General features: G+C 38.6%; 3 protein-coding genes across 14 annotated transcripts in view; 1 reads left to right on the forward strand and 2 right to left on the reverse strand.

Annotated features, from left to right (window-relative positions):
- Positions 1 to 13,236, reverse strand: part of AMBRA1 (autophagy and beclin 1 regulator 1) — a 147,658-nt gene extending 134,422 nt beyond the window's left edge. For 4 of the 5 annotated variants that reach the window (XM_023528727.1, XM_011356918.2, XM_011356915.2 and 1 more), the window contains exon 1: positions 13,008 to 13,236. The gene's annotated coding sequence lies outside the window, so the exon portion shown is untranslated. The remainder of the gene's footprint in view (positions 1 to 13,007) is intronic. The other variant, XM_011356919.2, reaches the window with a different exon arrangement.
- Positions 13,237 to 18,297: 5,061 nt separating this feature from the next.
- On the reverse strand, positions 18,298 to 25,903 carry HARBI1 (harbinger transposase derived 1). Of its 4 annotated transcripts, none has more exons than XM_011356921.2 (4): positions 25,783 to 25,903; positions 25,204 to 25,313; positions 24,271 to 25,085; positions 18,298 to 20,053 (listed from the first exon to the last, which is right to left on the reverse strand). In XM_011356921.2, exons 3-4 carry the CDS (start codon positions 24,938 to 24,940, stop codon positions 19,674 to 19,676), a joined length of 1,050 nt encoding a protein of 349 aa, XP_011355223.1. In that variant the 5' UTR covers positions 24,941 to 25,085; positions 25,204 to 25,313; positions 25,783 to 25,903; the 3' UTR covers positions 18,298 to 19,673. The 4 variants fall into 4 exon arrangements, with proteins under 4 accessions (XP_011355223.1, XP_011355224.1, XP_023384518.1 ...); XM_011356922.2 differs by having other exon boundaries at positions 25,204 to 25,318; positions 25,783 to 25,876; XM_023528750.1 differs by lacking the exon at positions 25,783 to 25,903 and adding an exon at positions 25,629 to 25,754 and having other exon boundaries at positions 25,204 to 25,318.
- Positions 25,904 to 26,050: 147 nt separating this feature from the next.
- Positions 26,051 to 27,576, forward strand: part of ATG13 (autophagy related 13) — a 40,676-nt gene continuing 39,150 nt past the window's right edge. For 2 of the 5 annotated variants that reach the window (XM_023528749.1, XM_011356924.2), the window contains exons 1-2: positions 26,051 to 26,524; positions 26,884 to 26,999. The gene's annotated coding sequence lies outside the window, so the exon portion shown is untranslated. The remainder of the gene's footprint in view (positions 26,525 to 26,883; positions 27,000 to 27,576) is intronic. The other 3 variants (XM_011356925.2, XM_011356926.2, XM_023528747.1) reach the window with 3 other exon arrangements.

The following is a 27,576-nucleotide window of genomic DNA, read 5'->3' on the forward strand; positions in this document are numbered from 1 at the left end:
GAAATTGAAATTTTTCTTTTAATTAAAAAAAAACAAACTATCAATATGTGCAACTTGGATGATCTCCAGGGAATTATGCAGAGTGAAAAAGGCCAGTCCGAAAGGTTACATACCATATGATTATATTTACATAACATTCCTGAAATAACAAAGGGAGACAGATCAGTGATTTGCCAGGGATTACAGATAGGATTGAGGGAGTAGAAGGTAAATCACCTTCCCCGGGGTATTTCCCCTAGATTGTCTGCACAAAGCTTTTGCAACTTGAGCCACTGTTCTGTCAGACCATTATGATCTGAAGGTGGGTGTGGCTATAAAAGAGCAGGAGAGCAGTCCTTGTGGAGACATTCTGTATCTTGACTGTATCAATGATAATACCCTAGTTGTGATAGTGTATACTATGGATCTGTAAAAATGTTACAGTTGGGAGAAACTGGAGAAAGCCCACATAGGATCTTTCAAACACATTATTTCTTGGTGACTGTATGGAAATCTACAATAATCCCAAAGTCAAAAGTTTAATTTTAAAAAAACATAACATGAGCTCCTTATAAGTTTGTGGTCAACTTCCCTTCCAACCCCTCCCACTCCCACTCCCACTCTGAGATAAACAGGCAAACTCACTACTCATACAAACACACATGCATGTAATAGTTTGTTTTCTGCATCAAAATGGGATCATATATACTACGAATTACCCTGTAGCCTGCCTTCTTCACATATTATCACTATATCAGAGAACTAAAAATAAAAAAATCTTTAAGCACCAAGCAGGATGGCAGGCATAGAATATTTTCTGACTGGGGCAAATCTGACAAATGTTTACCATGTTAATGTACAAAATCTGAGTCAGCTGCATTCAGTAGAGTAAAACAGAGTGAGTGTAATATAGAAGTAACATCCTAAAGAGATCTGCAAAAAAAACAGCAGCTATTCTAGGATCCCATCCCCCTCTATGACTCCTGTGGGCTCACAGAGGAAGAAATGCTAAATAAGATTTCAACAGAAAACTGCAAGAGGGGATAATGCTCCCACATACTCAAGCCACAGCAAAAAAACTTCTATTAAAATATATTCCTCCTTCAAGCAGAAGTACAAAATATATTATTGACAATTTTTAAAACATCCATTTGTAATAACGGCTACCAACACTATTAAATGCTGTTTTATACACTCTTTCTCTAAAGACCCCTTCCACCCTACTCCCATTTTACCAACAAACCTGGCTCAATGTGAAATTACTTGCCCATGATCAAACGGCCAGTAATTGATTAAGTTGATGTTCAAAGATATAAAACTAGTGCCTTTTCTATTTTATCAGGTTTTACTATGTTATCACATGCCAACAGAAGAGTTTAAATAAATTTAACAAGTGTATTTAGGTAGAAGCCATTTTCTAATAAGTCTGCTGACTTTGATTCAACTTTTTTCCCATTTAGCATATTTTAGGGGGACTATATTCTGTGCCAAGCTCTACTGTAGGTGACAGGGACAAAGGGATAAAAACAAACAAACAAACAAAAAAACAGAAAAGGCCTCCAACCTCAAAGAGCTGTCAATCTAGTGGGCAGACTGCAACTGCAATACACTGCAACTGTAACTACCATACTGACATGTGGCAACTGTTTCCCGCAAGGAAGTACAAAGTGCTATGGGTTTGAAGACTCCATCTTTCCTCCCAAAAGCAAATGATAACCTCTCACATTAGCTTTCTTACAACTGTTCTTAGTTTCGATTCTGCTCTGATATTCTATAAGGCACAGATTTCCCCTTCTTGATCCCTGGGCAAAGATCTGCAATGTCCTTCTATACACAACACTGCCCTTGACATGCTCAATAAGTATGGATGGAAGCTTGCCAGCTCAAATCAGCATTAGGGTCCTTCTCCAAAAATAATTCTGTGATTTTTTTTTTTTTGAAATGTTGGCAATGAAAATAAAGTATCTTTAACCTCTTTGGTCAAATCATGGATGTACAGAGTTAAAAGTGACTTAGACAATGTTTTGAACATAAGATCTTAAAAAGTTAAATTCACATGTCCATTGTTACAAGACTCTCACTAAGCTCTGAGACAAAAGCCCAGGTCTCTCAACTCGTTGTATGGGCTTTCTTTCCATTAACTGCTTCTTCCTTTTAACTCTAATGAAAATGAACTTAATGAAATTTAAGTTTTCTCATTTCATCAATGATACATGCATCCATGAATAAATAATCATTCACAATTTAAAGGCTAACTTTAAACTGCAGTTTAAAGAGTAACTATCAAAAACAAACATGCTAAGCACCCATCATGGGCACATACAGAAGTAAAAGACTGCCTAACCTTGATATGGCAGAGGATCTTCAGGCATCTGGGAGCTATTCTAGGATCCCTGCCTGTCTATGGAGGGAAATGTCAATACACTCAAAAAATCGCCATCAACATCATCATCTAGCAATAGCTAGTATTTTGGGGGTATCTACTATGAGTTAGGCACTTTACATATCATCTCTCATCCCCCCCATTGTGTATCTGTGCATACCAGGTTTAAAGAAGTATCCCAAATCCCAGGGTCGGGGCTAGAAATCCAACTCTAGAGTTCATGCTTTTCCTACTATCCTTTGGCTCCCTAAGGACAGAATAACTGCATTGCACAATGTAGCCATGAAATCAAGTCACTTCAAACTGATACAATTTCCTGACTGGCAGTTAGGTAATTTAGCCATGTTTTCAATCTTCAGGTTGTTCTAACTAATTTTCTTTCGGGAGTCCTCAGTGGTCTTCCAGATTTTCTTTTCTTTTTTTTTTCTCCTCTCCTCTCCTCTTTCTTTCTTTCTTTCTTTCTTAAGAAGCAAACCCTTTTTTCAAATGAAGCCTTATGTGAAAACACCAAAATATAAAATAGATTCAAAGTTTGAGCCTGCTCTGGGCAGAGTGGTAGAACCAAAGCTCTTCCTTATTCTCACAGCCACCTTAGTACCTCCAAAGAACACAGTTGGACAAAAACACTAGCTTGAAACAGAAGACTGCCTTTTCCATCTCGGCTTTGCCACTGACCAATTATATAATCTTTGGCAAGAAAAGTTTACTTTTCCTTATTCTTTAAAGATACCACCATCCACTTTATAGTTTTGTAATGAATATTACATGGAGGAACATACATAAAATCCCCAGCGCATGGCAAATATTCAAAAGTTGGCTCCCCTCTCTTTTATCCTGCAGAGGTAACAGTTGTTGCCAATTCAAGAAAGCTCAATAGATATATTTGATGATACTTTCAGTAGGAGGGAAATGAAAAAGTAAATACTCCCATAGCTCGACTAAAATAAACAAACCTAATAAATCCTTCATTAAAGGTACCAATGGTAACATCTCCACCCAGCTTAGCTTCCCAGTCAGCCAATGACCCATGGACCTCAAAGCATGATTTTGATAAGAGACAAGCGATCCCTTACGAGATGCCTTAATGTCGACCCTAAGTGTCGAATGAATGAGTTAATATTGTTCTGAGAACCTTAACTTTGGCATTTCCTGAGCAAAGCATTTAAACTGGCAACTTAATATTGAATTTAATGAATATTTTTATGTTAATGTTCTGCAACAGAATCTAATGTTCATTTGCCCATCTTCTGGGCTTCTATTTCTCTAGGCACCACAAACCAAAAATATGTTATGTCATGCGCATTTTCACCTAAGCAATTTTAACCTGGCCCTTCCTAAACTAGTCATTAAGAATCTATTACCTTAGTCTGTTATTTATAATGCAGTCCCATGTCTACATATATTACAGGAAGCCAAATCAATTTTTATAGGAAAGAGATTCTCAGTCCGAATCTAAACCAAGCAACAACTCCCAAATCACATACTCTATGAGAGCTACAAATGTTGGCTTTGATCCCCATGGTTCAGGAAGAAAATCATAACAATACATCACACAGCCATGAAAAGACTCATTTATGATGAAGAACACATCCCTGAGCATAAGATTCAGAATGCTAATCTTCTATTTTACCAGGAGACCTTAAGCAGTTCACCTACTCTCTTATGATTATAGCTTCATAAGGAAAATGAAAATAGACTCATTAAAATGCCAAAAATAGTGTTCTGATTAATCATCAAACAACTATGTTCTGGGGTTACCAGGGACCTCAGCAAGTCACCTTTGTCATTTCTCTTATTTCTTAACAAGCCCAAACCTAAATCATCCTAGTAAGATAGTTACTAAGTCTTTGGGTGAGACATTTCACAAACTCCCTTGGTAACATTCCAGTATCTTGTAGTCAGGAAGTTCTTTCTAATTTGTAATCTATATCCCTTCTGTTGCAATTAAAACATATTCCCTCTTATCTTGTCCTCTATGGAAAGAGAACATCTGCTTACCACCACCTGAACAATATCCCTTCAAGAGATTATAAAATATAGGAAGCCTATTTCAAACAGATTCATGTAAATGCAACATGGCTTTAAATGGGTCACTTTAGACAAAGAACATGATTAAGAGTCTTAAATTCCCAGTTCCATCACTGACTTGCTCCGAAGATTATAGGAAGCTAAAATGATGCAGATGTTGTACCTCAATTATCCCATCAGTAAAATGCAAATAATAAAAACAGTAAGTTAGGAGAACTCAGTTCCTCAAAAAATTAAACATACAGGAAAGAGATTCTTAATCTCAATCTAAGCTCAGCCAACAATTCTCAAATCATACTCTACAGCCCTGCAATTCCATTCATAAGTATATACCCAAAACAACTGAAAACAAGTACATATACATGCATGTTTACAGTAGCACGATTGACGATATCCAAAAAGAAGACGGTCCACGTGTTCAAAGGCTGAATGGATAAACAAATTACAGTATATGCATACAAAAAGGCCACATATTGTATGATTCCATTATATGAAATATCCAGAATAGATCAATCCATAAAGGCAGAATGCAGATTGCTGGTTTCCAGGGGCTCATGGAAAGGAGGAATGAAAGAAACTGCTTAATTGGAAAGAGGGTTTACTATTGAGTCATGGAAATATATCTGGTATAGAGACAGCTGTTGCACAACACTGTTAATGTACTAAATGTCAATGAATTGTTCACTTTCAAAATGGTTAATTCTGTGTTATGTGAATCTTACTTTAACATTTTTTTCCCTTAAAGAATGCTAGGAGAACCAGTGGGGACGATAGCCATAAAATGCTTAGCCATTCCTAGGATAGTCATCATATAAAATTCTAGGTAGAGTGGTAACCAAAATGTTTACTATTATTTAAATATAGCCAATTAGACTGAGAATATGTAAATGGAAAACAAAATAGAACCAAAACAAAGTCTAGAGTCAAATTATACAGTATCTGGTATGGAAATAAGAGCCAATAAATAAGTGAATGAATAAAGAGATAAGATAAATGACCAAGCACGTCAATAGCAATAACCATAGGAAAGCAGTAAGAAAAAATAAGTGTAAGGAATGAACTTTAAAAGCCAGTAATACCAAAATACAAAGAGCCATTAGGTAGCAAGCTGAAAAAAGAAAGGCTAACCAAAGCAAAGTTGAAAAGTATGTAAGGCCACCTATAAAGGCCATGAGAATCCTTATTCTGACCATCTTGCAAATACCCTAATTCTCTAGCTCCTTTCTCCTTTAATACAACCTCCGGGCAAGACACCAAGGCTAGGCAGCCAAGGACATAAAAATGAAAAGGTACTGTTCCTAACTTCATGGACCTCATTATATTACTTCTTAAAATTATTACTTCTTATGGGGAGATAGGCATGCTAATAAACAAAGTATACAGACCATCTTCACTTCCTTCCTTCCCATTTCTTAAACCCACTTCAATCTGGCTTCTGGCCCTACAGTCCTCCAACATTACTCTTGCTATAATCATCAATGATCTCTGTGTTGCTAAAATAACAAAATACAGGTGATCACTTCTTGAAATATGCTCTTCTTTCCATTTCTGGGATTTTCTCTTAGATTCTTTGGAGCTGAGTCTTGAGCACTCTTCTCTTCCCAGTCTACACATATCTTTCCTCTAGGTAATCTCATCCATTTTTCTTGGCTGTAAATACTTCCAAAATACCAAAAGCATCCAGATTTATTTCCAGCACCACTTCTGAGCATTAGCTCAAAGACTGCTTACTTGATGTCTTCACTTGTATGTTTTCACAGGCAACTCACACTTAGCATGTCTAAAATTGAGGTCTTCATTCCACTCTCCAACTCTAGTCAAAATCTGCTCCTCCTCCAATGTTTCCATCTCAGAAATGGCAACTTCATCTACCCAGATGCTCATGCCAGAAATCTGAGAATCATACTTGACACCTCCCTCTTCCCACATAGCCAATCCATTAGATCTTGCCTGTCCTAATTCTAAAATATCTACTGAATCTTTCTGCTTCCTTCCATCTCCACTGCCTACCGCCTAATCCAAAACATTATCACCTTTTGCCTGGATCACTATAAGACATCCTATTTTAGTTTTCTCAATTCCTCTCTTCCCGAATTTTCCACAATTTCCCATTTTTTTCCACATAATTTCCATGATATAGCCAGAGTAATCTTTTAAAATCACATACTATGTCACAACACTCATTCTTAAAACCTTTGATTATACTTAGGAAAAAAATTCAAAATTCTTGACATAGTCCTGCCTAGGTCTCTGTTCTTTTCCTATGCCCCACCCCTTCCTCTCCCACTACTCGCTATGTTCCAGCCACACCAATCTCTTTTTAGTTTCTCAAATGTGCCAAGTTCTTTCCCACCCCAAGGTTTCCTACATGCTGTTCCCTTTGCCTCCCCTTTTCAACTTCTAGTCTCTATTTAAATATCACTTCTTCAGAGAAAATTCCCCAAAGCTCTAATATAATTCAGGTTCCCCTACTACAATCTCTTTTTTACTTTTCCATCATGGGACTTTACACACTTTGCAATTATATATTTATTGATGTATTTTTTTGTGTATTGTCTCTCCTCTGGACTATAATCTTTACACAGGCATAGACAACATCCATGTTTCTCGCTCTAGTCTTAGTATAGTGGCAGCAGTTTAGAAAGTTTAGAAATGTTTAAAGTAGTTTAGAATCAGGATAATTTAGAGATTAAGAGCAGGAGACTACGGAGCGAGGCTTGGATTCAAATCCTGGTTCTACCACTGACTAGCTCTATCATCTTGGCAGACTGCTTAACTTCTCTGTTCCACAATTTCCACATCTATAAAGTGGGGAAAATAAAAGTACCTACACCATAAGGTTGTTATGAGAATAAGAAGAATCAATGGCACAAAGCACTTAGTACAGTACCTGGTACAAAGCATTACAATAAGCACTAGTTCTCATCAGTTCTTGCTGTACTCTCACTCCCTACCTTCCACAGAGGCAGACATTCAAAAACATTCACCGAATGGATGTCTACCTTTTTAACTTAATTAATCTAATCATTAAAGTTTTTAATGACAGAGCAGAAATATTATAAATATTTAGAGGAAAAAATGAATAGTTAAGGCAAAAATGAAACAACCCACAACTTATAATAGCATAAAGAAATAAGAGTAATAAAAAACTAACTCTATTGGATTCTTAGTCTTGACCACTATGCAAAACAAGGTTCACTCTTCAGAAGTTATATCCAAGGTGATTTGTTAATTTCGACTTTTCCCTAAATATCATTCTTTCCTATGCTTTTTGTCAACTTCAAAATCCTTCAAGCATCAATTACAGTTCATGTAGATGATAAATCAGTTAAAATAGTAAAATTCAGATGCCAACATTTTCTACCTGTTTTGCAAAGAAATATTTATTTGTTCCTAAAATAGTTCTGGCCTGTTTTGCTTCATATATTACAAAATCCTCAAATGTGCCATCTATCTTACATTTGGAACTTTTTCAGACACTGCTGCTTTCTAGGTTTCTCTGTCCCAGTAAGGACTCATCCTCTTACTTTAATTTGAAGAGCACTGAGGGGAAGGGGGGACAAATATGCTGCTTTAACTTCCTATTTCCTATTCAAGTTTTCTCAGAAGACTTCAAACTAAGCATCACTATTAGCATCACTATTATTAGTTCTCCTTTCAAAGAACACATAATCTTTATCTTGCTTTAATAATATTGAAAAAGGCAATAGCTGGCACAGTGCTATTTGCTATTCTAAATACTTTACACATAGTAACTCTTTTAATTCTCACAACTGTATGCTATTCTACAGATGAGAAGAGGCACAAAGAGGTTAAGTAACTTGCCTAAGTCGAAGAGCTGCTAAGTAGTAGTGCTGGGATTTGGACCCAGACTGCCTGGCTTCAGTGCCACTCTGCTGTTATTCAAGAGTCTAGGAAGACTTATTTTTCTGCCCTGTTTTCACCGGTCAGCTAGATTCTCTCCCCAAATCAAACATGTGTTATTAATCCTCTCCAACTCAGCAAAATTTTAGATGTTTCACTGTATCATAGACGTATATACCTAAAACAAAGTAATTTGGGTTCATGGAAGAATATATATTCTATCCTGGGAAGCAGAAATGAACAAATGATGAAATCAATTCTACAGATAGAAATATGATTCCAGTAAGTAGTAAAAAATGTTTGCGAAATACTTTAAATTCTTGGGAGAAAGGCACCAAAAAAGATTGTAGGTATTATTATACACACACTCAGCAGAGACCTACATTTTCCTTCTCTCAATTCCATGACAATTCTCCTAATTCTCCCCTTATATACGACTAAGTACTTCAGCTTATTCTCTACTAGAAAAACACCTGAAGGCATGTATCTAGTGTTCAAATCCATTGAACTCAACTTCCAAAGAATAATTATTTTGGAAAAAATGAATACATGAGAACTAATTAAATTCAGGTCACATTAGAATTTAAAACGTAAACTGATTAATCAGGCATGCTGGATAGTTATATTATAACTAAGCCACAGTTATCCTTTACTATGCCAAACCCAGTGTCATCATACACTAAGTAACAAACATTGCATGTAGCAATCTTAAATGAAGACTCCCATTGTGATGGCAGTGGGGGAACCTTAATTTACTGAGTTATGGTATGTCGTGATTGTAACTTTTTACAAGCATTAAGGATGCCATGATTGGTGACTTCAATCTCCATGAAAACCCAGTGCCCTCCTTACTCCTTCATTTCTCTGTCAGCCCTGGTTTGTTTCCTTCAGAGCACAACCTAAATTTCAGTATTTAGCAGATACCTGGTCAACTCTGCTACTCACTGGAATAAACTACATAAGAGCAAGAACACTCACGTCTACCTTTGTATTCCACCATCTAATGAGCATTCAATAAATATTTGCTAGATGAACTAAAGTCTGAAAAGGTAAGCGTTAAAATATAGAGTCACAATCAAGAAATAGTTTCAAAAGGTCTGATAGGAATAATTCATACCTCAGGAAAAACATGGTATAAGAAAATACTCAATGAAGAAAGGGAAAAGTTTAGATGGAGAAGTGGAGACTATCAGCCCTAAGAGCAAAGGAAAAAGACAGAGGACAAGTTAGAAAGATACTTACTACACTAACCTACAGACACATAAGCCAGGACTAACTGGAATAGAGGGGGTAAATATGTTTAATCTCATCCAATCTTAATAAGCAGCACCTAAAACTCACCTTTCACTAGCATGTCCAAGCCCTTACTCCTTTCTTCATCATGTTAGTAAGCTCTTCCAGTGCTGGTTTAATGTCTGTCACCTCTACCCTCCATAACTCTCAAGCATAATGCTGCCTTAAAAGAAGTCCAAAAACCTAGATGACATCTGTTCATTGCTGCTGTAAGATAGCATGGAGGTTAACATTTGATGAGTACTTTATCTTTCCGAAGCAGCTTCATGTACTCTTTTCAACAGAAGTATTATGACAGAAGTATTATCTTTCCTATTCTTAAATACAGACTCATAAAAGCATTCAAACCCTTAGACTGGAAGCCCAGCTCTGCTATACACTTGCTGCGTGATCCTGGTCAAATTATTTACTCTCTGGGTTCAGTATCCATGGGGAAAATAATATCTACCTTAAAGGATTATTATGAGTATTAAATGAGATAACACATGTAAAGAACATGACAGTAAATGCTCAATAAAGAATAGTAGTAACCTTCCCTATGGCCTCCTTAAATAATTTGTACAAGATTTCTCAGCTAGTAAGCTGGTAAGCCTAGGACTTAAACCCTGGTCTCCTGATTCCTTAATCTGTTTTCTTCTTACCACATCACTTTGGCAGACTGCCACATACTACTGGGCACATAAATACATTCTGACAATAACTGATCACAATTATCAGTAACTCACTTTAGCTTTATGAAAAGGAAAAAAATAGATCTAATTAACTTGGGGTGGGGGGAGAAGGAGCTTGAAAATACACAATATAAATTACTCCTGAACCACAGGACAGGTTGTACCACCGCACTTCTGTATAAACATAAATTATGAAAAGAAACAGAAAGTTCTCTTTGAGTTTATGAGGAACAACTGGATAAAGAAACAAGAATGACTATGATTAAAAGAACTTAAGGTTTTTTCTTTTCTTTTCTTTTTTTTTTTTTTGGTAAACCAAACCACTGGGCAAAAAGATTGGCTTCCCATTCCAAAATAACTCTATCAAGGCTGAGACATATCTTTAAAAAAAGACCTAACTGTACTAACAACAAAACCTTTTCTCCAATTCCTTTAAGAGTGAGATAAATGGGTAGAGTGAAAAAAAACTGTCAACATAACCTGCCAACATTCATGAAGACCTTAGAAGACCATGATGTATGGATTCCGTATTAATATGCAGTTTAAAAGAGAACAATCAAAAACATAAGTTTCATAAGTTTCCTCAAAGGTGTTGAAAATATTTTAAAATTATACAGTATAAAGCTAAGTTACTGGTGTTAATAAAAATAACCACTTATTTTCAAGTGATATATATAACTAATCTTTTTCAAATGATATACGTAACTGCTTCCAGGGTAAGTTCCAGAAAACATTCAAAGAAGTTCACATCTTTAATAATCCCCAAAAACTTTCTTATTAAAAGAGAAGATAGAATAACTAAGTCACATTCTGAGCCTGTAAATTCCTGAAAGAGAATGCCAGAAGAGAGTGTGATCTGACATTGACAGAACACAAGATTTAACCAAGAAAGGTTAACAGTGGAGTGAATTTCTATCACAAAGCAAGGGAGAAGCTGGTAAGCTCTATCCCTGTAACTTCCTATCATCGTGACCAAATTTCTTGCCCTCCTCAATTCAACTTAAACCTCTATTTCCTACAAAAACATAAGAAAATGTTCCTAAAATTTCTTTGTGACACTCTTAGCAAACTCCATTTATTATTTAGCATTCATTAGGAGCCACTGAGATATTACATTAACTCTAAATTCTATACAGAACCTATCAATCCCCAGGGGACATTGATACCTCTATAAATTATTTCTTCTGATATAAATTCTCTTCTATCATGAAAACTTTTTCAGAGAACACACATTCTACATATAACTTCCCAATCTAGATTCTCCATAAAGATTAGTCTGGTGGCTCTTCCTTAATCCCTTTCTAGGAGAACTGAAGTCCTGGTAACTAAGAAATCGCTCACGATCAAGTCCCCTTCATTTAAATATTGCTGACCTCACACACAAAAAAATAGAGGAACAATAATCTTTCCAAAACTCATAAGAGAATTCTAAAATTGTTAAAGGAACACAGGCTTCCATTCAAGGACTAGGCATTTAGTCTATTCTCCCTTAAAACCATTCTCCTACTGATTCTCCATACTATGGAAATACTTATTCAACCTAGAATGACCATTTGGCTTATTTTTTTTTCAACAAAAAAGTTAAATAAATTGGGATCATGACACTGAATCCAATGAAAATAAAATAAGTAAGAACACTAAGTCCTCAAAGTTTCCAAGTTGGGAGACAAAAGGAAAACATAACTGAGCTCTAAGAATGTTAACTTTCAACTTAAATATATCAATACTTAAATGATTCCTACACACAGACTTTTTAACTATATTATACGCAGTAACTAAACCACTGATCAAAAATAACAAAACTTCTTAAAGACTTCTTGGGTTTCCTTTAGATTCTTCCTAGAAAGCAAACTATCTCAGGACAAATATCTGACGTCAAAATCGTGATCATCTTCTGTTGGACATTAATTAACCTCTTAACACTACAGTTGAAAGATTTTCACTGAAAAACAGGCAGAAGGAAAAGAGAATAAGAGTCAATCAGAAAGCGAACTAAGCAGAAAACACAATTTTCTATTAAAAAAATAGAAACTGTCATTGCTACGCTTGCAGAAATAATAGACTTTGAAAAGTAAAACCAACCAAAAGATCACATGGCCCCTTTACTTCTGAAGTTTCCAGTGACAGACTATATTTCTAGGAAGGAAGGGTCACAGACAATCAAACGACAAATCACGGTGTACATAAAGTGATTGGTAAAATGAAAACGTGACCACGTAAATGACAAAAATGACTTGTGGTGCATTTAAAGGTCTGTCAGGGATAGGGGGAAAGTCACGTCCCATACCTTAGCCTCAGTTTCCCTACCGAAAAAAAGACGAGAACATGACACTTCGCTCACGGAAGCCAGAGGGACTGGTTCCATATGTCTCCACCTACTCAAGGGTCCCTTCAAAGGCTGATCTCAGAGGGGGTCCCCAGTACAACTGAGTCATGACACGGGTACCTTTGGGGGCTGGGGGGAGAAAGGGAGAGTCAAAGCGCGCAAAGCTCTATCCGTTCCTGGAAAGCGATTATCCCCTACACCGGGGGTGCCAACGCCCGCCCTAGACCCAGCATCCCCTCCCTACCGAAGCACACCGGGCAGCCCCAGCATCTCTCCTTCCTTCCGACTTCCCCTTCAGTTCCCCCGCCGCCTCTCCGACCGCGCCCCCGAACGCAGCCAGGTAGCTCCTCCTCTGGCCGCGTCTCCGCAGCCGACCCGCCCGCCACCCGCCGGCGCCAAGGTCTTCTCACCCCGGCGGCGGAAGGATGCCGGACCGGGCCTCCCAGGCTCCTCCCGGGCCTACCTGCAAGGCGGGCGGGGGCTCGGCTTGCAGCCCGGCGGGTGGTCTGAGCCACAGAGAGGAAGAAGAGGCAGGAAGGAAGCAAGGGTCCGCTCTACCGACCAGCGGGAGAAAGCAGCCTGAGCGCAAGGCCTCGCGGATAAGTCAGCCTTCGACCCGGCGCCGCCGCCGCCGCCGCCGCCGCCGCCGCTCAGGAGACATCAAGCAAGAAGACGGCGCAAGAGATCACCGAATGCACGAACGTCCCAGACATCAATGGGAGAGCGCCGGCGCAATCGTTCAAGGAACTACAGTCGAGCGCCGAAAAAGATCTCCGCTCCAACTCAAAGTCCGGCTCCTGTCCAAGGCAGAAATAAACAAACCCAGATCACAAGACATGGAGTAAAGGAGGCTGTGTTTCTGCCATTTTCTGTGTTGCTTGCCGGCAAAAGTGTTAAGACAATTGGAGTTTTTCTTGAGACTACTGAAGATCAAGTTAGCACAGTAACACTTGTCTAACTATAGTTCAGCGACTACCTATGGACTCCCAACACACTGTCTCAATTGAGCAAGTTCGATCGTTAGTTTACTCACGCAACAGTGAGATGAATGAAGGGTAAAGATTATAATACATAAACACACGTACATGTGACAGAAGCACAGAGAGAGAGAGAATCCAAACTGAAGAACAAAGTGAAAAATCTACTAAAGCTCCAATTTAGCCCCTATAATCGTAGCGAGGAAAAGCTGGGAAAATTCAGGGTTGTGTAGACTGATCTAAGGTAGAAAAAAATTTTTAACACACTTTTTTTTTTTATGTTCTTCCAAGGACCCAGAACCGCAGGCATGCTTCTTACCTAACGATCAAAAGTCTCTGGGTTCAAAACCTGACTAAGTGTGTTGACATGTTCATTGACACAAGAGCCCCTTTTTGAAGTCTCTCAGTGGGCAAATATGCTCAGCACAAATATAGATTGATATGTACATCCTAGATACAATTAAACAAATCACATAGATCACTACAAATATGGATTACCAAGTATGAGCAATAATAGTTTACCCCACCTCCTCCTAAAGAGGGAGGAGACCTGGAGAGCAAAGTTATAAAAAGAAAATGATAATCCCAGCCTTTAAAGAGTTTATAATCTAATCAAAGTAAAAGACCACATCCTTACAACATTAGCTTTACTTATAAATTATTGTAATTTTAAAAAATCTCTTTAGGTCTGTGAAAATACTTAAAGGACAACTTACATATGTAATGAAGGATGAGACCAGCATCCATAATATGAAGACAAAACACTGAGCTTTTGTTCTCTACCACTGTTTTAGGAGACTTTTTAAATGAGTAAACATTATAGCAACATTTATGAAAGTCTAAAGAAAGAATTTAATAATCTGCTTCCAAAATGCAAAGTTTTAATTTGTTCATGTTCCCTTGTAATCCTTGGAAATACCCTACATAATTTTTAGAAGTTTAATTTAAGCACAGATACAACAGTGTTGTTGTTTTACATTATATCATTTTTCTATTAAGGTCTTTAATAGTTAATTTTTAACAGTTGCACAGTATTCCAATGAGAGGATACACTAATCATGCCCCGCATTGTTGAATATGTATGTTGCTTCCAAATATTGCTGCTCTTGGAAAGAGGCAGTTATAACCTTACAATTAATGCTTAGAACCTATCACACATAAACAAAAAGAGTAAAGAAGTAGGGTAGAGGTTTATTTCTCTGTCACATAAAAGAAATCCAGAGAGGTACAGCCATTCAGTGTCAGGTGTGGCCATTCAGTGTCAGGGGCCAGGCTTCTATGTTGTTGCTTTGACATCTTCCCTAAGAGGCTTTCATCTCAGGTCCAAGAGAGCTGCTCAAGCTCTGGTTATCATGTCTACATTCCAATCAGCAGCAAACTGAAAGAGGAAAGGCCTATCTCCTAGCCATAAGGACACATCTTGAAAATAGCACAGGACATTTCCACTTATATACATTCCACTGGCCAGAATTTAGTCACATCACCAACCTAAGTGAGAATTAGTCTTTATCCTGGGCAGTTATGTACCCACCAAAAGTCAGAGGCAAATGGATGTTAGGTGACAACTAAATAAGCAGTCTCTACCACATTCCTGTAGCTGGATGAGGAGGGGGCAAATAGACTTTCCTTTGCTTTCACCCTGGAGCTGAGTTTCTACTTCTAGAATACATGCTTTAGAGAAGCTTCCTTCTTGGAGAAGATTGTGGGGTATAAGTGTCTGCAACTACAGTCCTCATTCAGACTTGACCAAATAACGACATTATTTTGAAACCTAGATTTCAGGGAGAAAAGCTAAAGGAAATAATTTTAAAGGTACAAGAAGTATTCGTTTTTCAAAAGCTGGAAAATTTTATTCTGGGGGAAACGCCTGAAGGTGATGCAAATATAAATCTTATGCCATCTAAAAATGGAGATTTTGGAGAAGCTGAGGCTAGAATTGTCAGTGAAATCATTAAAAAATATATGGCTTATTCTGCAGGCAGAGTTGCTCTCTGCTGATAAATTTCTTGAGAGAACTGTTTCTTTTCAAGTATGGGTTTAAGCTTCAATGTGACAGTACATTACTGCTTGTTTTTATGGAGAGCTCTATTTGGATAGAAGAGATCAGCTGAAACCCTCAAACCTACAGGAATCTCCTTACACAGGAGGAAGACCTGAAAAAGAAAACTAGGTAGGCAGAAGTAAAGATCATCCCGGGATACACCAGTGATGCCTACATATTTGTGTTAAGACTCAAATGGACCCACTCTTTATAGAGTAGGATGACACTATTATGTTGATTGTTGTATTCTAATAGGATTCTCCTGGGGGAGCCACCACCTTGAAGGTAAGACAATGTTTTCCCTGAAGTAGAATGACCACTGTCCCTGATTGCTGAGGACTAAGGGGTTTCCCAGGACTCAGGAATTTCAGTGCTAAAACTGTGACAGCTCTGGACAAACCAGGACAGTTAGTCACTCTATGAATGGACCTAGCCACTATCAATCACATGGAAAAGAATTTGGAAAGACTAAACCAGGAAAAGAGGATTGGGGCATGTTGAACCGGGGACATTGCCTAGATTGAAGGGTGAAGGCAGGAGAAAGGAGAGAAGGAGAGGAGATGGTTCCTTATCTTGGCTCTGGGCTCTGAGAAACAAATCAGGCCTGAACCTAAGATGAGGTAATTCTAGCAGTACCATAAGTCTTATTAGGAAGCCCAGGAAGAGGAGGTGGGCCTTAAGCAGCCAAAATGATGAGCCAATGTAGGTTTTACTGTTGCAATTCTATTTTGTTCTTTTGTAGCCTGGTCTCACAGCACTATACATACAATGGGCTAATGTACATACTTTGGACTGGATGGTAGAGTTAGAAGCAGTGTGGTGACGTAGGAGCAACTCAGAGATCAATCCTGGGAGGCTCTTTTTTAAAATTTATGTAGAATAAATTTCCAGTATTGGAATTTATCAATGGATTGAAATGTATGAACATTTTAAGACTCTAGAATGGCAAAGAAATCAGCCCTTCCATAAAGAAAGCTGTATATGTAAGGGGTAAAGAAAGTCTCAACAGAATGATAGATTCCCAAATGTTTTGCTGGGCAAACATGGAGATTCCTTTCAAACACTTTTCCAAATTTACTGATTTATGATTTCAAGGTCTACTTTCCTTGCTCCTATTTATTATCGAGATCTTCTCTCTCCTATTTGATTATCACAAAGGGAGTCTTAGATTATAGTTGTTTCTTAAAAAAGCCTGTGAATTTTATGTGCCAGAGAACTGGGGTGTCCCCATCTTTCAGCGAGCATTTTACCCTTCTTCCTGCATGGACATTTTCAGTCAACAAAGTCTTATTTAATTCTGAGTCCATGATCTTTTTTATCTACAATTTTGTAAAATCTAAGTCAGATCTAGAGAGCAATATAGACCCTGGGGATATGTGAATGCACAATGGTTAAGACTCCTTGATTTCACATTTTCTTGTCCTCATCCTCAATTTCCCTGCATTGTCAGGGAAAGCAAGTGCTAAGCTTGGTCTTTGAGCTGTTTTCAGTTTGTTTCAGGCAGGGATACAATTGTAGTATGTCTACCACCTGGTTTAGCCTCTATTTTGCCCCTCCCTACCTCTTACACATCTTCACTGTATGACTCCATTAAAACTGTGTCTTGTTTTTTGTTCTTAATTTGCTAGACTCTTATAGTCCACACGTAAGGAAAGGAGCTCCCTCTCTGTTCAGTTCATTTTAAACTAAAAATATGTTTATGATCCCTCTTTTGTATAATTTGGAATTAGTAAACCAGTGATGACCCAATATTGTAGTTTTCCTTTAACATATCCTTGGACTTTGCTATCTTGAAATATCTAAGGGCAAATGTGGAAAACTCATGCTGGCCAGATGGTCATCTATGGGAAGATGAGGCTTACGTAAGACAGGCAAATTCTTGACTCTTTCCCAAAACTGTACCAGGAAGATACTATAAAACCACAATAAGAGCCTCAAGAAGAGACCTCTCAGACACTTAGAAAAAGCTTCTATCAGTAAATTCATAGCTATTTGAAAGTAAAGACTCTGATCCCTTCCCTAGATCATTTTGGGGAAAGTGTAACTGTGAACTGAAAAAATCCTGGCCTGTAAAAATCTAGGTCAAAAAGAGATTAAAGGAAAATATTTGAACAGTTACTCTGTAGAATTATTAGGAAATAAAATGCTCCCAGAGAAAAACACTGCCAGCCAATGTTTGGTCAGTTCAGCACTTAGAAATCATCTTCGGTGTGCAAGTGATAGACTTGAAATTGCTTTTGAAATCTCTCCAACACTGTCCTTCCCACTCAGGCTTCAGGTCACCATCTAGTGAGTTAAGTTGTGAAAACTCCAATTTTCCTGCAATGTAGCTTTTTTTAGGCTAAAATGCTAGGCACTTCCCAAGACTACACTCTACCTTGCTACTTATAACATATGTGTGGTAGTAACCCTTTCCTCATACAATACTCAGAACCAAAATTTTATAGGGAAAAATATCCATCTCAGGAAATTTGTAAAGACTGTGAGAGTCAAAATACTGCCTTACGAAGGAGAAGACTAAGCAAGCTTGAGTCACAAGTTAAACTTTACAAATTAAAAAAATATAACAGGGCACCTCTACCGCACAATAAATAGAGCTAAAGTTTTCAGTCACCTCTTTGTTGTCCTCTGCCATCTCAATGACATATTAATTCAACCTCATGCCAAATGGATCCACTCTTTATAGAGTAGGATGACGATGGGAAATAGCATTTGGAGTAGAAATAAACAGCAGATAATAATCCAAATTGTTTTTAATCTTGCGGATGAGTCACCCTCAATTTATTTCCAAACTTCTCTGTCATCAGCTGTTCATTTCTTTACTTTGAATATCACCAGATCAACATTGCCAAAGGCAGGTAGGAAATGATCCAAGAGGACAATTCAGAGGTATCACATAGTGAGTGGATGAAAAACGGGGAACAAGACAATTCTCAGGAAAGTCTCTTTTTGTCCCAGCAATGACACAAACGTGTGAACCTAATTTACACTTTCATTATTCCAATCAGGTTATTTTTATATCAGTACAATTTTAGAATAAGACGTGGTGGGAGATTATTTTCTCGCAAATTCTGTCCATCACTTTGTATATAAGATTTTCAAGTAGGTCTAACTCCAAAATTCGTTTCAAATGAAATTATATTCTTCTTACTTCTCCTTTTTAATACTTTCATATGCTTTCTTTATTCTCTAAATCTTCCTTCTATATAAAGAATATCAAAGCTGAATGGCCAGACATTCTAACAGTATAATCATAAGAAATGTGATCTAATGTGACCTATTTAGATGTAAGCTGTCAAAACTTGGGTAAATCTCCTCTATCAACCTATCAGTGTCTTTAGATCTCCTGCAAAGTGTAAGCTTGCTACTTTATCCATACTTGACTTGTCTTCTTTAAGCTGATTGCATTTTTAAACCCACTTAGCATCTAACTCCGACTCAGGGTTGGAAATAGGAGCTGGAGTCCAGATGTTCTCCCTAGGAACTAAGTCCAGGTCACAGTACAATTATTGCAGAAAGACTAAAGATGGAGGTTTCAGACTGTCCCTAACATCCTCTTAAAAATACAAAGCAGCAAACTCAGATTAGTAGTCATTTACTTACATCAGAAGACCATTCCCCAACTTAAATTTACTTTTTACACTTGTCTCAGATTATTCCTATGCCTATATAGGCAGCAAAATAGAAAAGCTGAAATGCCATCCAAGTAATTCAGGACAAGTAAATGTTATTTTCATTTGAAATATCCAGATAATTGAAACAAACAAAAAAGGGTGTCCTGGCTAGATACCATTTCCACCTTTGCTTTAATTTTGTAGGTATGATCATAAATATCTACAACCAGTGAGCTTTCAGATGAGTGGCGCTCAACCTGGAGTCCAATGCATAGTAGGGAAGAGTTATCTTGGTTTTGGTTTAGTTAATAAAATTGCAAATGAATAAAGATATTCTGGCATAGCTCCAACCTTTGTAAAACACACAGATTAAATGTCTATTTGTGACAAGTGTCCACACACTGTCATGCTAAATGATAGAACTGTGTAGGGGGTGACGAGGGAGGAACTTTGTCACAACTCTTTCTAGAAAGTTTCCCTCCTCTCCACTTTCCACATTAGCTAAAATGAGTGAGCATCAGCTCCTGACGGATACGATCAGCCTCTAGGTCCAGGGACTCCATATGCTCATACTCTTCCTCAGGGGGCTGTTCCATGGGTCCTGTCATTGGAGAGGACCAAACATCCATCCCATGTTCCAGGGAAATGTTGTGGAGGACACAACAAGCCAGGATGATGTGGCTAGACTTCTCTGGTGAGTACTGCAGTGCCCCCTTGGATCCATCCAGGCAGCGGAATCGGGCACAGAGGGTTCGGAAAGTCTTCTCTATCACACTGTGAGTTGCAGAATGGGCCATATTATAGCGATATTCGGCTGGAGTTTCAGGAATGTGAAGTGGGGTCATGAGCCAGGTACGGAGAAAGAAGGAACTGTCACCTGTGGGGAAGGCCCAAAGAAATTACAAGTGATTATAACTAGAATACAAACAAAAAGGAAAATCCAGGAATATATACAGAGAATGAACGAGAAAATGCAACAGCCTCTGGAGCCAAAGCACACCAGAAAAATCAAGAAGGAAAGGGAATGCTGTGGTGAAGAGAAAGCATGCCACAGTCATGAGCAGGTAGGCATGAATTTTTGCTGGGAACATCCTTGGTTAAAACCAACAGAGAAAAAGACTGATAGCTAAAGAAAGCCAAGTCTGAAAGGATACGGCTCTGGAGGAAATAAAATTCCTAGATTTTCTGAGCTCAGAGATATTTTCCTATAATAAAAGTTTAGTAAAAACTATCCCATAGCAAGCCAATCTTCAAAATCTCGAAAGAGCAAAAGTGCACAAGAGAAAGAGAATTCTGCCACAAGATCTCAAAAACATTTATGAAAACAATTTCTAACTTTACCATTAAAAATGTCAGATCTGAAAGCACTACCTGGGGATTTCAGATAATTCATTCTCCCAGTGCTAAGAAAAATAAAAGTGCCAGCATCTGTGGTAGACATCAGAATTCATGTGTTCTGCCTTCCTTAATACTATGTTCACTGAAACAATGACTTTAAAACAGAGGAACTGGTAGAATTTCATATTAACAAAGAACATTAATATAATGATGCAAATAGTAAGTCAGTGATGAGAAAATGAAATCAGAAATCAATTAAAATAATACACATTTCCCTTAAGTGACTTCCTTATCAAATGATCCTGGGAAGTGCTAAAACAAAACACAAAACTGGGGTACAATGTCCTAACACAACAGTATGACGTTTCTATAATGTTTAATTGTCCTGACTCACTACTCCTGGCAGAAAAAATGTCTCACGTGGAAGCGTAACCTCTTAGAACTGAGACAAAAAGGCCCTAGGAGTACCAACTTGCACAATTGCTGTGTTCCTGACCCAACAGCAATTTTAGTAAATAGTTATGGACTGTTCAGAGAGGGTTCGGCACGGTTCCAAAACATATAGTACTTTTCTCCTTTAGAAGCTTACAGTTCCGAGAACTGGATTAACTTTGTTTTTAATAGTTTTCAATTAAAATTTTTTATTGGAATATAATTGACATACAACATTAGTTTCAGGTATACTGGATATACTTGAAATATCTAAGAAGTCTCATAATAATTTCAAATTTTAATTTGGTCGACTTTTTTCCTTTTTGTCCTAAGTACAACCTATATCTTAACTGAACTCACTTCTACTAAATATTGAATTTAAATAATTGATGTTGTAACTAATAATGAAAATAATACCTTTGCCTCATTGAATACCTATTGTGAAGCATGCACTGTGCTGGGTAATTTAAAAATATTCTCTCTTATTATCCAATCCAAATTCTGCCAGGTTAGATATTATTGAACTCATTTTACAAATGAGAATATCAAAATAGTCAGCCATCCTTTAATATGTCAGGCAAAGGAAGGGGAAGAAGCTAGTCACTAATGCTAATATCAGACTCAGAATCACAAAAACAATAGTGTAATTCTGTAAAAGAGATATCAAATGACATTTGTCCAATGTTTCTGTGAGAAACAGTATGGGCCTTAAATAGGGGAGACATACAGAACAAACTAGTTAATGTAGAACTTTTATAAAATACTTCATGGTCATTAATTGGTTATAACTGGTTACAATCCAAACACTACTGGAAGACAGACACACTCAGGAGGGGATTAGGATCAGAATTGCTAAACAGATTACAATTGCTTACATGATCAGTCATCCACAAGACATTCTGGCAGATCTTACCAAAGCTGCTTAACAAGACTGAACCAAGAGCTGAAGAAATAACTCAGGCTGAATTGTTTGCAGGAACAGGTATATTTAGAGATGGAGAATTGGGTAATGCACTCTGAAGTGACAGATGAGAATGAAGACATGAAGGGATGACACTCACAGTAAAATATGCTAAACAAACGAAAAGGGAATCACAGCCAATCATAGATTTGGCAAATCTAGAACTATTCCACAAATCTAATGGCGTCAAGATACAACCAGCCATCTTTTTTTTTTTTTTTAACATATTTTCATTCCTCATAATCCTGCTGCTCTTCCCCTACATTACCCCTTTGTCCACACATTCTCTAAAGACCAGTGTTTCCCAAACTTATGTATTTGGACGAATCATTTAGGGCACCTCTTAAAAATGGATGTCTAGATTCTTTCCTTGAAAATTATCACTCCCAAAGTTTGAAGTGGGGCCCAGTGATATACATTTTTAATAAATCTCCAGATGACTCTTTTGATCTGAAAAATTCGCAAAACACAATACTAGTTCAGGGGTCTTCAAACTAGATTTCCTGTTAGAGTTCATGGAGGCTTTCTAATGGGTATGTACCAGAACTGACAGTACCAAGGAAATCAATTTCTACTTGGGTCTATTTTCCCTATCCTTAGTGCCTAACATGTAGCCTGGTACCAAAACTTCATAAACATTTGTTAAATGTTATTGCAATATCCATCTCTCCCACTTCTACGCTTCCTGTAAAGAGGGGAATCAGAAACGTATATAAAAATTTGCCAGAGTTTTTACTTATTTTCAACTATGTCCTGTAAACAGCTCAAAAACTACTTTAAAGCCATGATTCCAACTGAATCTGGGGTCCCAAGATGTGAAGAGAAAGAAAATCAGTAATTCCTACATGACCTTGAAGTCCTGAAAAAAAAGAGTATTTGCCAAATAACTCCTCATATGATCTAGTTTTAAAACTTGAACACAGTAACTTAAATATTCTGTGCCTTAATTTCCTCATGTGTAAATATATTAATATTAGTATTTACCTTCCTTAAGAGTTTTTATAAGGATCCCAATACAAAGTGCTTACAACATTGCTTGACAAATTCTAAATGCTCAGTAAATTTTAGCTGCCTTTACAGTGAGGGTACCAAAGTGGTTTCACAAGAAATGAGCTTGGAACTCAAGTACTCCCACAGCTGTGGAAGAAGTAGCTAGAAGAGACACTTGCAAAACAGACTTTCCTTCACTTCTTGGTGTGAGTTGTAGGAAATTTGAAAGTTCAAAGTAAGCACAAGGTGGGATTAAGATAAAAGTCCAGTAAAGTGAAAAGGTGGTGGTGCACTGCAAACGGTATGCAGAAGCAACAACTCAAGAAAATCGCTGAGTTCCAAGATGTTACACATGGAACCCTGGCAGCGCCAAACCAATCATTGCAACAGTAGTCTCTTCCCACTTGACAGGGAGGTTTCTCTTTTATGAGTCAGTGAGAACATTAAAGAGCAACAAAACCCATTAAAGAGAAATAATTCCTGGGTGTCTATTACATGTTAAACACTGTGTTATGAATATGTACAGTGCACATATGATTAGTGGTTTTGAAAGAGAACTCTTCCAATCCTTAATGTATCATCTCTCACATATGTTGTATACAAGATAACTCCTGTTGCTCATATCAGAGCAGTAATTTAAAACACACAAACAAGCAAACAAAACTAAGCTGCCAAGCTCAAGGGTTTTATCACTGTTAACTAAATGCAAGGCTCACTATGAATGGGTTCTTGTCCTACTCATATTACTATGCCTGTCTTTCCAATGGCACTTGGGCAGATCTGTGAAGTGAGTTCCTATAACAACTGTGTGTCTACTATCTTTTTCATATAGAGACAATCACCAATGGCAAAATAACATTTCATATTTATACAATTCTTTATAGTGAACTTTCCTATATATTACCTATCCCTAATAATAGGTATTACTGCTGTTGACATTTTTTTCACCATTTTACAGATGATAAAAATTAAGGCTCAATTGTATGGATGTACTATATTTAGCCAGATCTACTGAGAAGTATTTGGTTATATTTAAAGGGAATATTTTTGCAGGCTTCTGGTTTTCAACCACAAACAGTACTGCAATGAAAATTCTTATATGTAATTCTGTTTTACATCACCAATGCTCATATTTATGAACATGCACCTCCAATATAAACTCTTAGAAGATCTGGGTCAAATAATATATTTTTAAACTTTAATATTTTTAAATGCTGATTTAAAAAATTACAGCTCAGAGTTCTCACCTGAAGTCTCATTAAAAAAAAAAGGACAGGACTGAGACTAAAGTCTATAGACTGCCATATTTCATTCTACTCTGCTATATAATTTTTCTATGGCTACAAAATAAGCATTTTTCCCTACAAACTTACCAAGCAGCCAGCTATCTTTGTGCATCCCGGCTTCAAACTGACTACTAAGAGAAGATTGCTGCAGCACAGCATAGTCTTGTAGGCTGCCTGGCCAGTTTGTCTCCACAGTCATTAGTGCCCCTCTGATGTCACACACCATCAGGCAGTTTAAAGAATGCAGACCTTTGCGGTTCACATAGGAGAGGTCTTCAGCATTTGGTGCTTTGATTGCCACATGGATACAGTCAACCACCCCTATTACCCCTGGCATCCCTGCCAAACCATAGAATTCATCCTTCAGAGCCTGCATGGAGGCTTCATCAGCTGGAAAGTGAATGAACTGTGAGGCTCTTTCCACAAGTGCTTCGGTGACATTGGCAACACATCGACTCATAGATGCCTGACTGATTCCAATAGCATCTCCCATCCGAGTCTGGAAGGAACCTGAGGTATAGAAGCCCAGTGCTGCAAGGATCTGTGTCTCTGGGCTAATAGCTCTAGATCTCTGAGTAGGTCTAGAAAGACTTGCCCCCAAGAGCTCTACCAAGTAATAAATGAACTGTCGAGGAAAACCATAAACAGACATCAAGTAGTCATCAGTCACATCATCCAGTTTAAAACGGTCCAATGTCCGGTGACCTCGGCCATACAACAAGAGATCACAGTCAAGCACTGTTATAGGTATAACCATGGTCCATGTAAATATTGACTCTCCTTCCTTCTGCTACTTTTCTTAAACTCTTTCCAGTGAAGATGTTGGTGCAAGAAGGTATTTAAAGAAATGTCAGAATTCAACAGCTAACCATGTTAAATGACTGGCATTTATAATCTTCTCTCTGTAAAAATTAAAAGAAAAAAAAATTAGAAACATAACCGAAGACTTTAAAGTGATTCAAGGGCTACAATAATTCCTTTTCTCCAATTTCCATTTTGTTCAAGCAAAAGATTCTATACCTGTAACTCTGGGTTTTTCTCCACTAATTCATGGCTGCACAAGACAGTCTTGTTTTTGGTTTCAAGGATAATGGGAGTTGAATTTCGGTGGCTCATTTAACGCCTGGCATCTGCACTGAGAAGAGCAAAAGATTAATGGAAGTGTTGGCATAATTACCCACAAAGTAAACGAGGTCTGCTCCTAACTATCCAGGTCATGAAGCAGCTGACATAGGTCATAACCACCCAGGGCAGGAATTTAGTCACTGCGGGTTTCGTTACTCAAAGCCCTCCGGCTCCACCTGATAAGTATAGGATGGATGCGAGAGGTGCTCAAACCAGTCTAACAAGGTAGGAAGGGCAAAAACACCGCCCACAACCGGGCCCGATGGACGTAGACTGTGTGCTCTAAGACTCGTGAGGACTAGGAAGTAGGGAAGACCCACAGGTTGGAAGGAAGGCGCGGAAGAAGAGTATGGGACAGTTAAGGTTAGGAGGCGACTCCGCCGCTTTTAAGCGGCACCTTAACTACGGAACACGAAATGTTCCGGAAGTCTGATTGCGCCAACCACTCAAGGTCAGCTAAGACCAGTCACCCACCTCTCGGAGGCTACCAGGTTACCAGCCGCACTCCCCACCCACCCAGCCGGATCCTGCCCTCCTCCGGAACCGGCAGTCGCACACGAGCCGCCACGGCGCTCAGCATAGGCACCGCCCCTCTGCGTCAGCGTCCGCCCCACGCCGCGTCCTCGCTGTCTCTGCCGCGGCGACCGCAGGTTCGTCGACGCACATTCCACACGCAGCCCAAACGTCCTCGCTGTTTTAAAGACCCCTTTATTTACGTTTTTCTTTTCTTAGACGCTTGAAAAAAATTGACCAGAAAAACTTATACAGGAAGGAAGTCAACTTTTTTAGAAATCTCGAAGAGGAAAGAGATTAAATAGGACGTTCTTGTGTAGCGAAAGTGCGGCCGAGGTTAGACAGCGGTATTTCCGCCGTAGCCCTCTTCCACCCCACCGCCTTCACCGAGGCGGATGAAAACAAACACTAACGATGGCGGCGCCGGGAAGCGACCGGCTGCTAGGCTTAAGGCAGGAGTGACCGCCTGAGCAGTAAGGCGACGCTCGAGGAGCTCCAGTCGACGTGAGTGCGACAACTCGCTCAGTTCTGAAAGCGAAAAGCCACGAGCCACCCCTGAGGCGTGAAGTATCTATTCGCGACCCGTGCTGTCACTGCAGCCCCGGAGCGCGGAACCCTCAGCTAGGAGGCGCAGCTAGCCGGCCCCAGGCCCCGGCCTCCGTAATGAGAGCCCCGAGCCACTGTCTGTGTCGCAGCTTCGCAGGTACTAACTTTAGAGGAGACACCCCCAGATCTCTCAGCGCCCCCGGGTGGGAGGCTGTGGATCTGCGGCCCGTCGGGGACCTCCTTCGGAAGCTGAAGCCGACCAGTTGCAGTTCAGTCTCCTGAGCTATCTTTGGAGAGTCGGGTTGGTGTAGGCCTCATTGGCCCTTGATTGCTCCCAATCATAACAAAGATCCCCAGAGCCTTCGCCTCTACTTTCTCAGTTCTTTGGGTTGAGTCCTAAGGCTTTTTGGAGATAATTTGTAGGTCCATAACTCCGGGGTTGGGTACCAGTGTGAGTGAGGTAGGTTTTCATTCAATCAAGATTTGTTGAGTGCCAAATATGTACTCCGCGTATAGGTGAGGGTGACTGTTGACTAGTGAAAAAAGGGACCCAAGGTTCACGACTGTCTTCTTACTGGCAGTGGAACGACCTGTGGAAACCTGCGATCCATTCTCATTAAGTAAATCTCTGGGTAAGTGGCTAAGCACCTTCTTGGGCTCATCACTACTAACTCGTCTCAGTTTTCACTTTCCCAGTCAGTTAGTTCCCAGTTTGCCTAGTCAAACTGCTTAACGTTTTACTTTCAATATTTCTTCCTCTTCTGGACATTCCACTGCCAAAGAGAGAGAGAGAAAAGAGGGAATATGAAGAAATGACTATTAAAGAAAAAAAGCACCTATTTTCTCATTATATTTAGTTTAAAACTCATCTCCTAAGGTGGTAGAATTTATTGGAACACCTTCAATAGGAGATGTGCAATAATAAGAAACAACAGACCCTCCCTTTACACTAAATTAACTTCCAGGTTTTTGTGTGTTTTATAAGTGTTAATTCTTTTCATGTGTGAATATTGTGATTCCAACTAAATTACAAGTTTTTTGTTTTCAACTCCAATTTCAGCTGAGCAGAAGTCTGATAAATAAATGGTTGTGGAATGGAATCCTGAATTAACATTTTTAATACAAAGTGGATGATGAATAAGTGCTGAAGCAAGTGTCACATATACTTGTATAGTAAGATGCATGTAGTTAATTCAAGTACTATTTTCA

This window comes from Pteropus vampyrus, unplaced genomic scaffold (genome assembly GCF_000151845.1).
Source record: "Pteropus vampyrus isolate Shadow unplaced genomic scaffold, Pvam_2.0 Scaffold31, whole genome shotgun sequence".
NCBI classification, from domain to species: Eukaryota; Metazoa; Chordata; class Mammalia; order Chiroptera; family Pteropodidae; genus Pteropus; species Pteropus vampyrus.

What these genes read in the sequence shown, in the direction of transcription:
- HARBI1 (XM_011356921.2), bottom strand. Translation starts at nt 24,940, where the DNA reads ATGGTTATACCTATAACAGTGCTTGACTGTGATCTCTTGTTGTATGGC. An exon ending in CAAAGATAGCTGGCTGCTTG is followed by an intron (nt 20,054 to 24,270) that starts GTAAGTTTGTAG and finishes CCTTCCCCACAG; the next exon opens with GTGACAGTTCCTTCTTTCTC.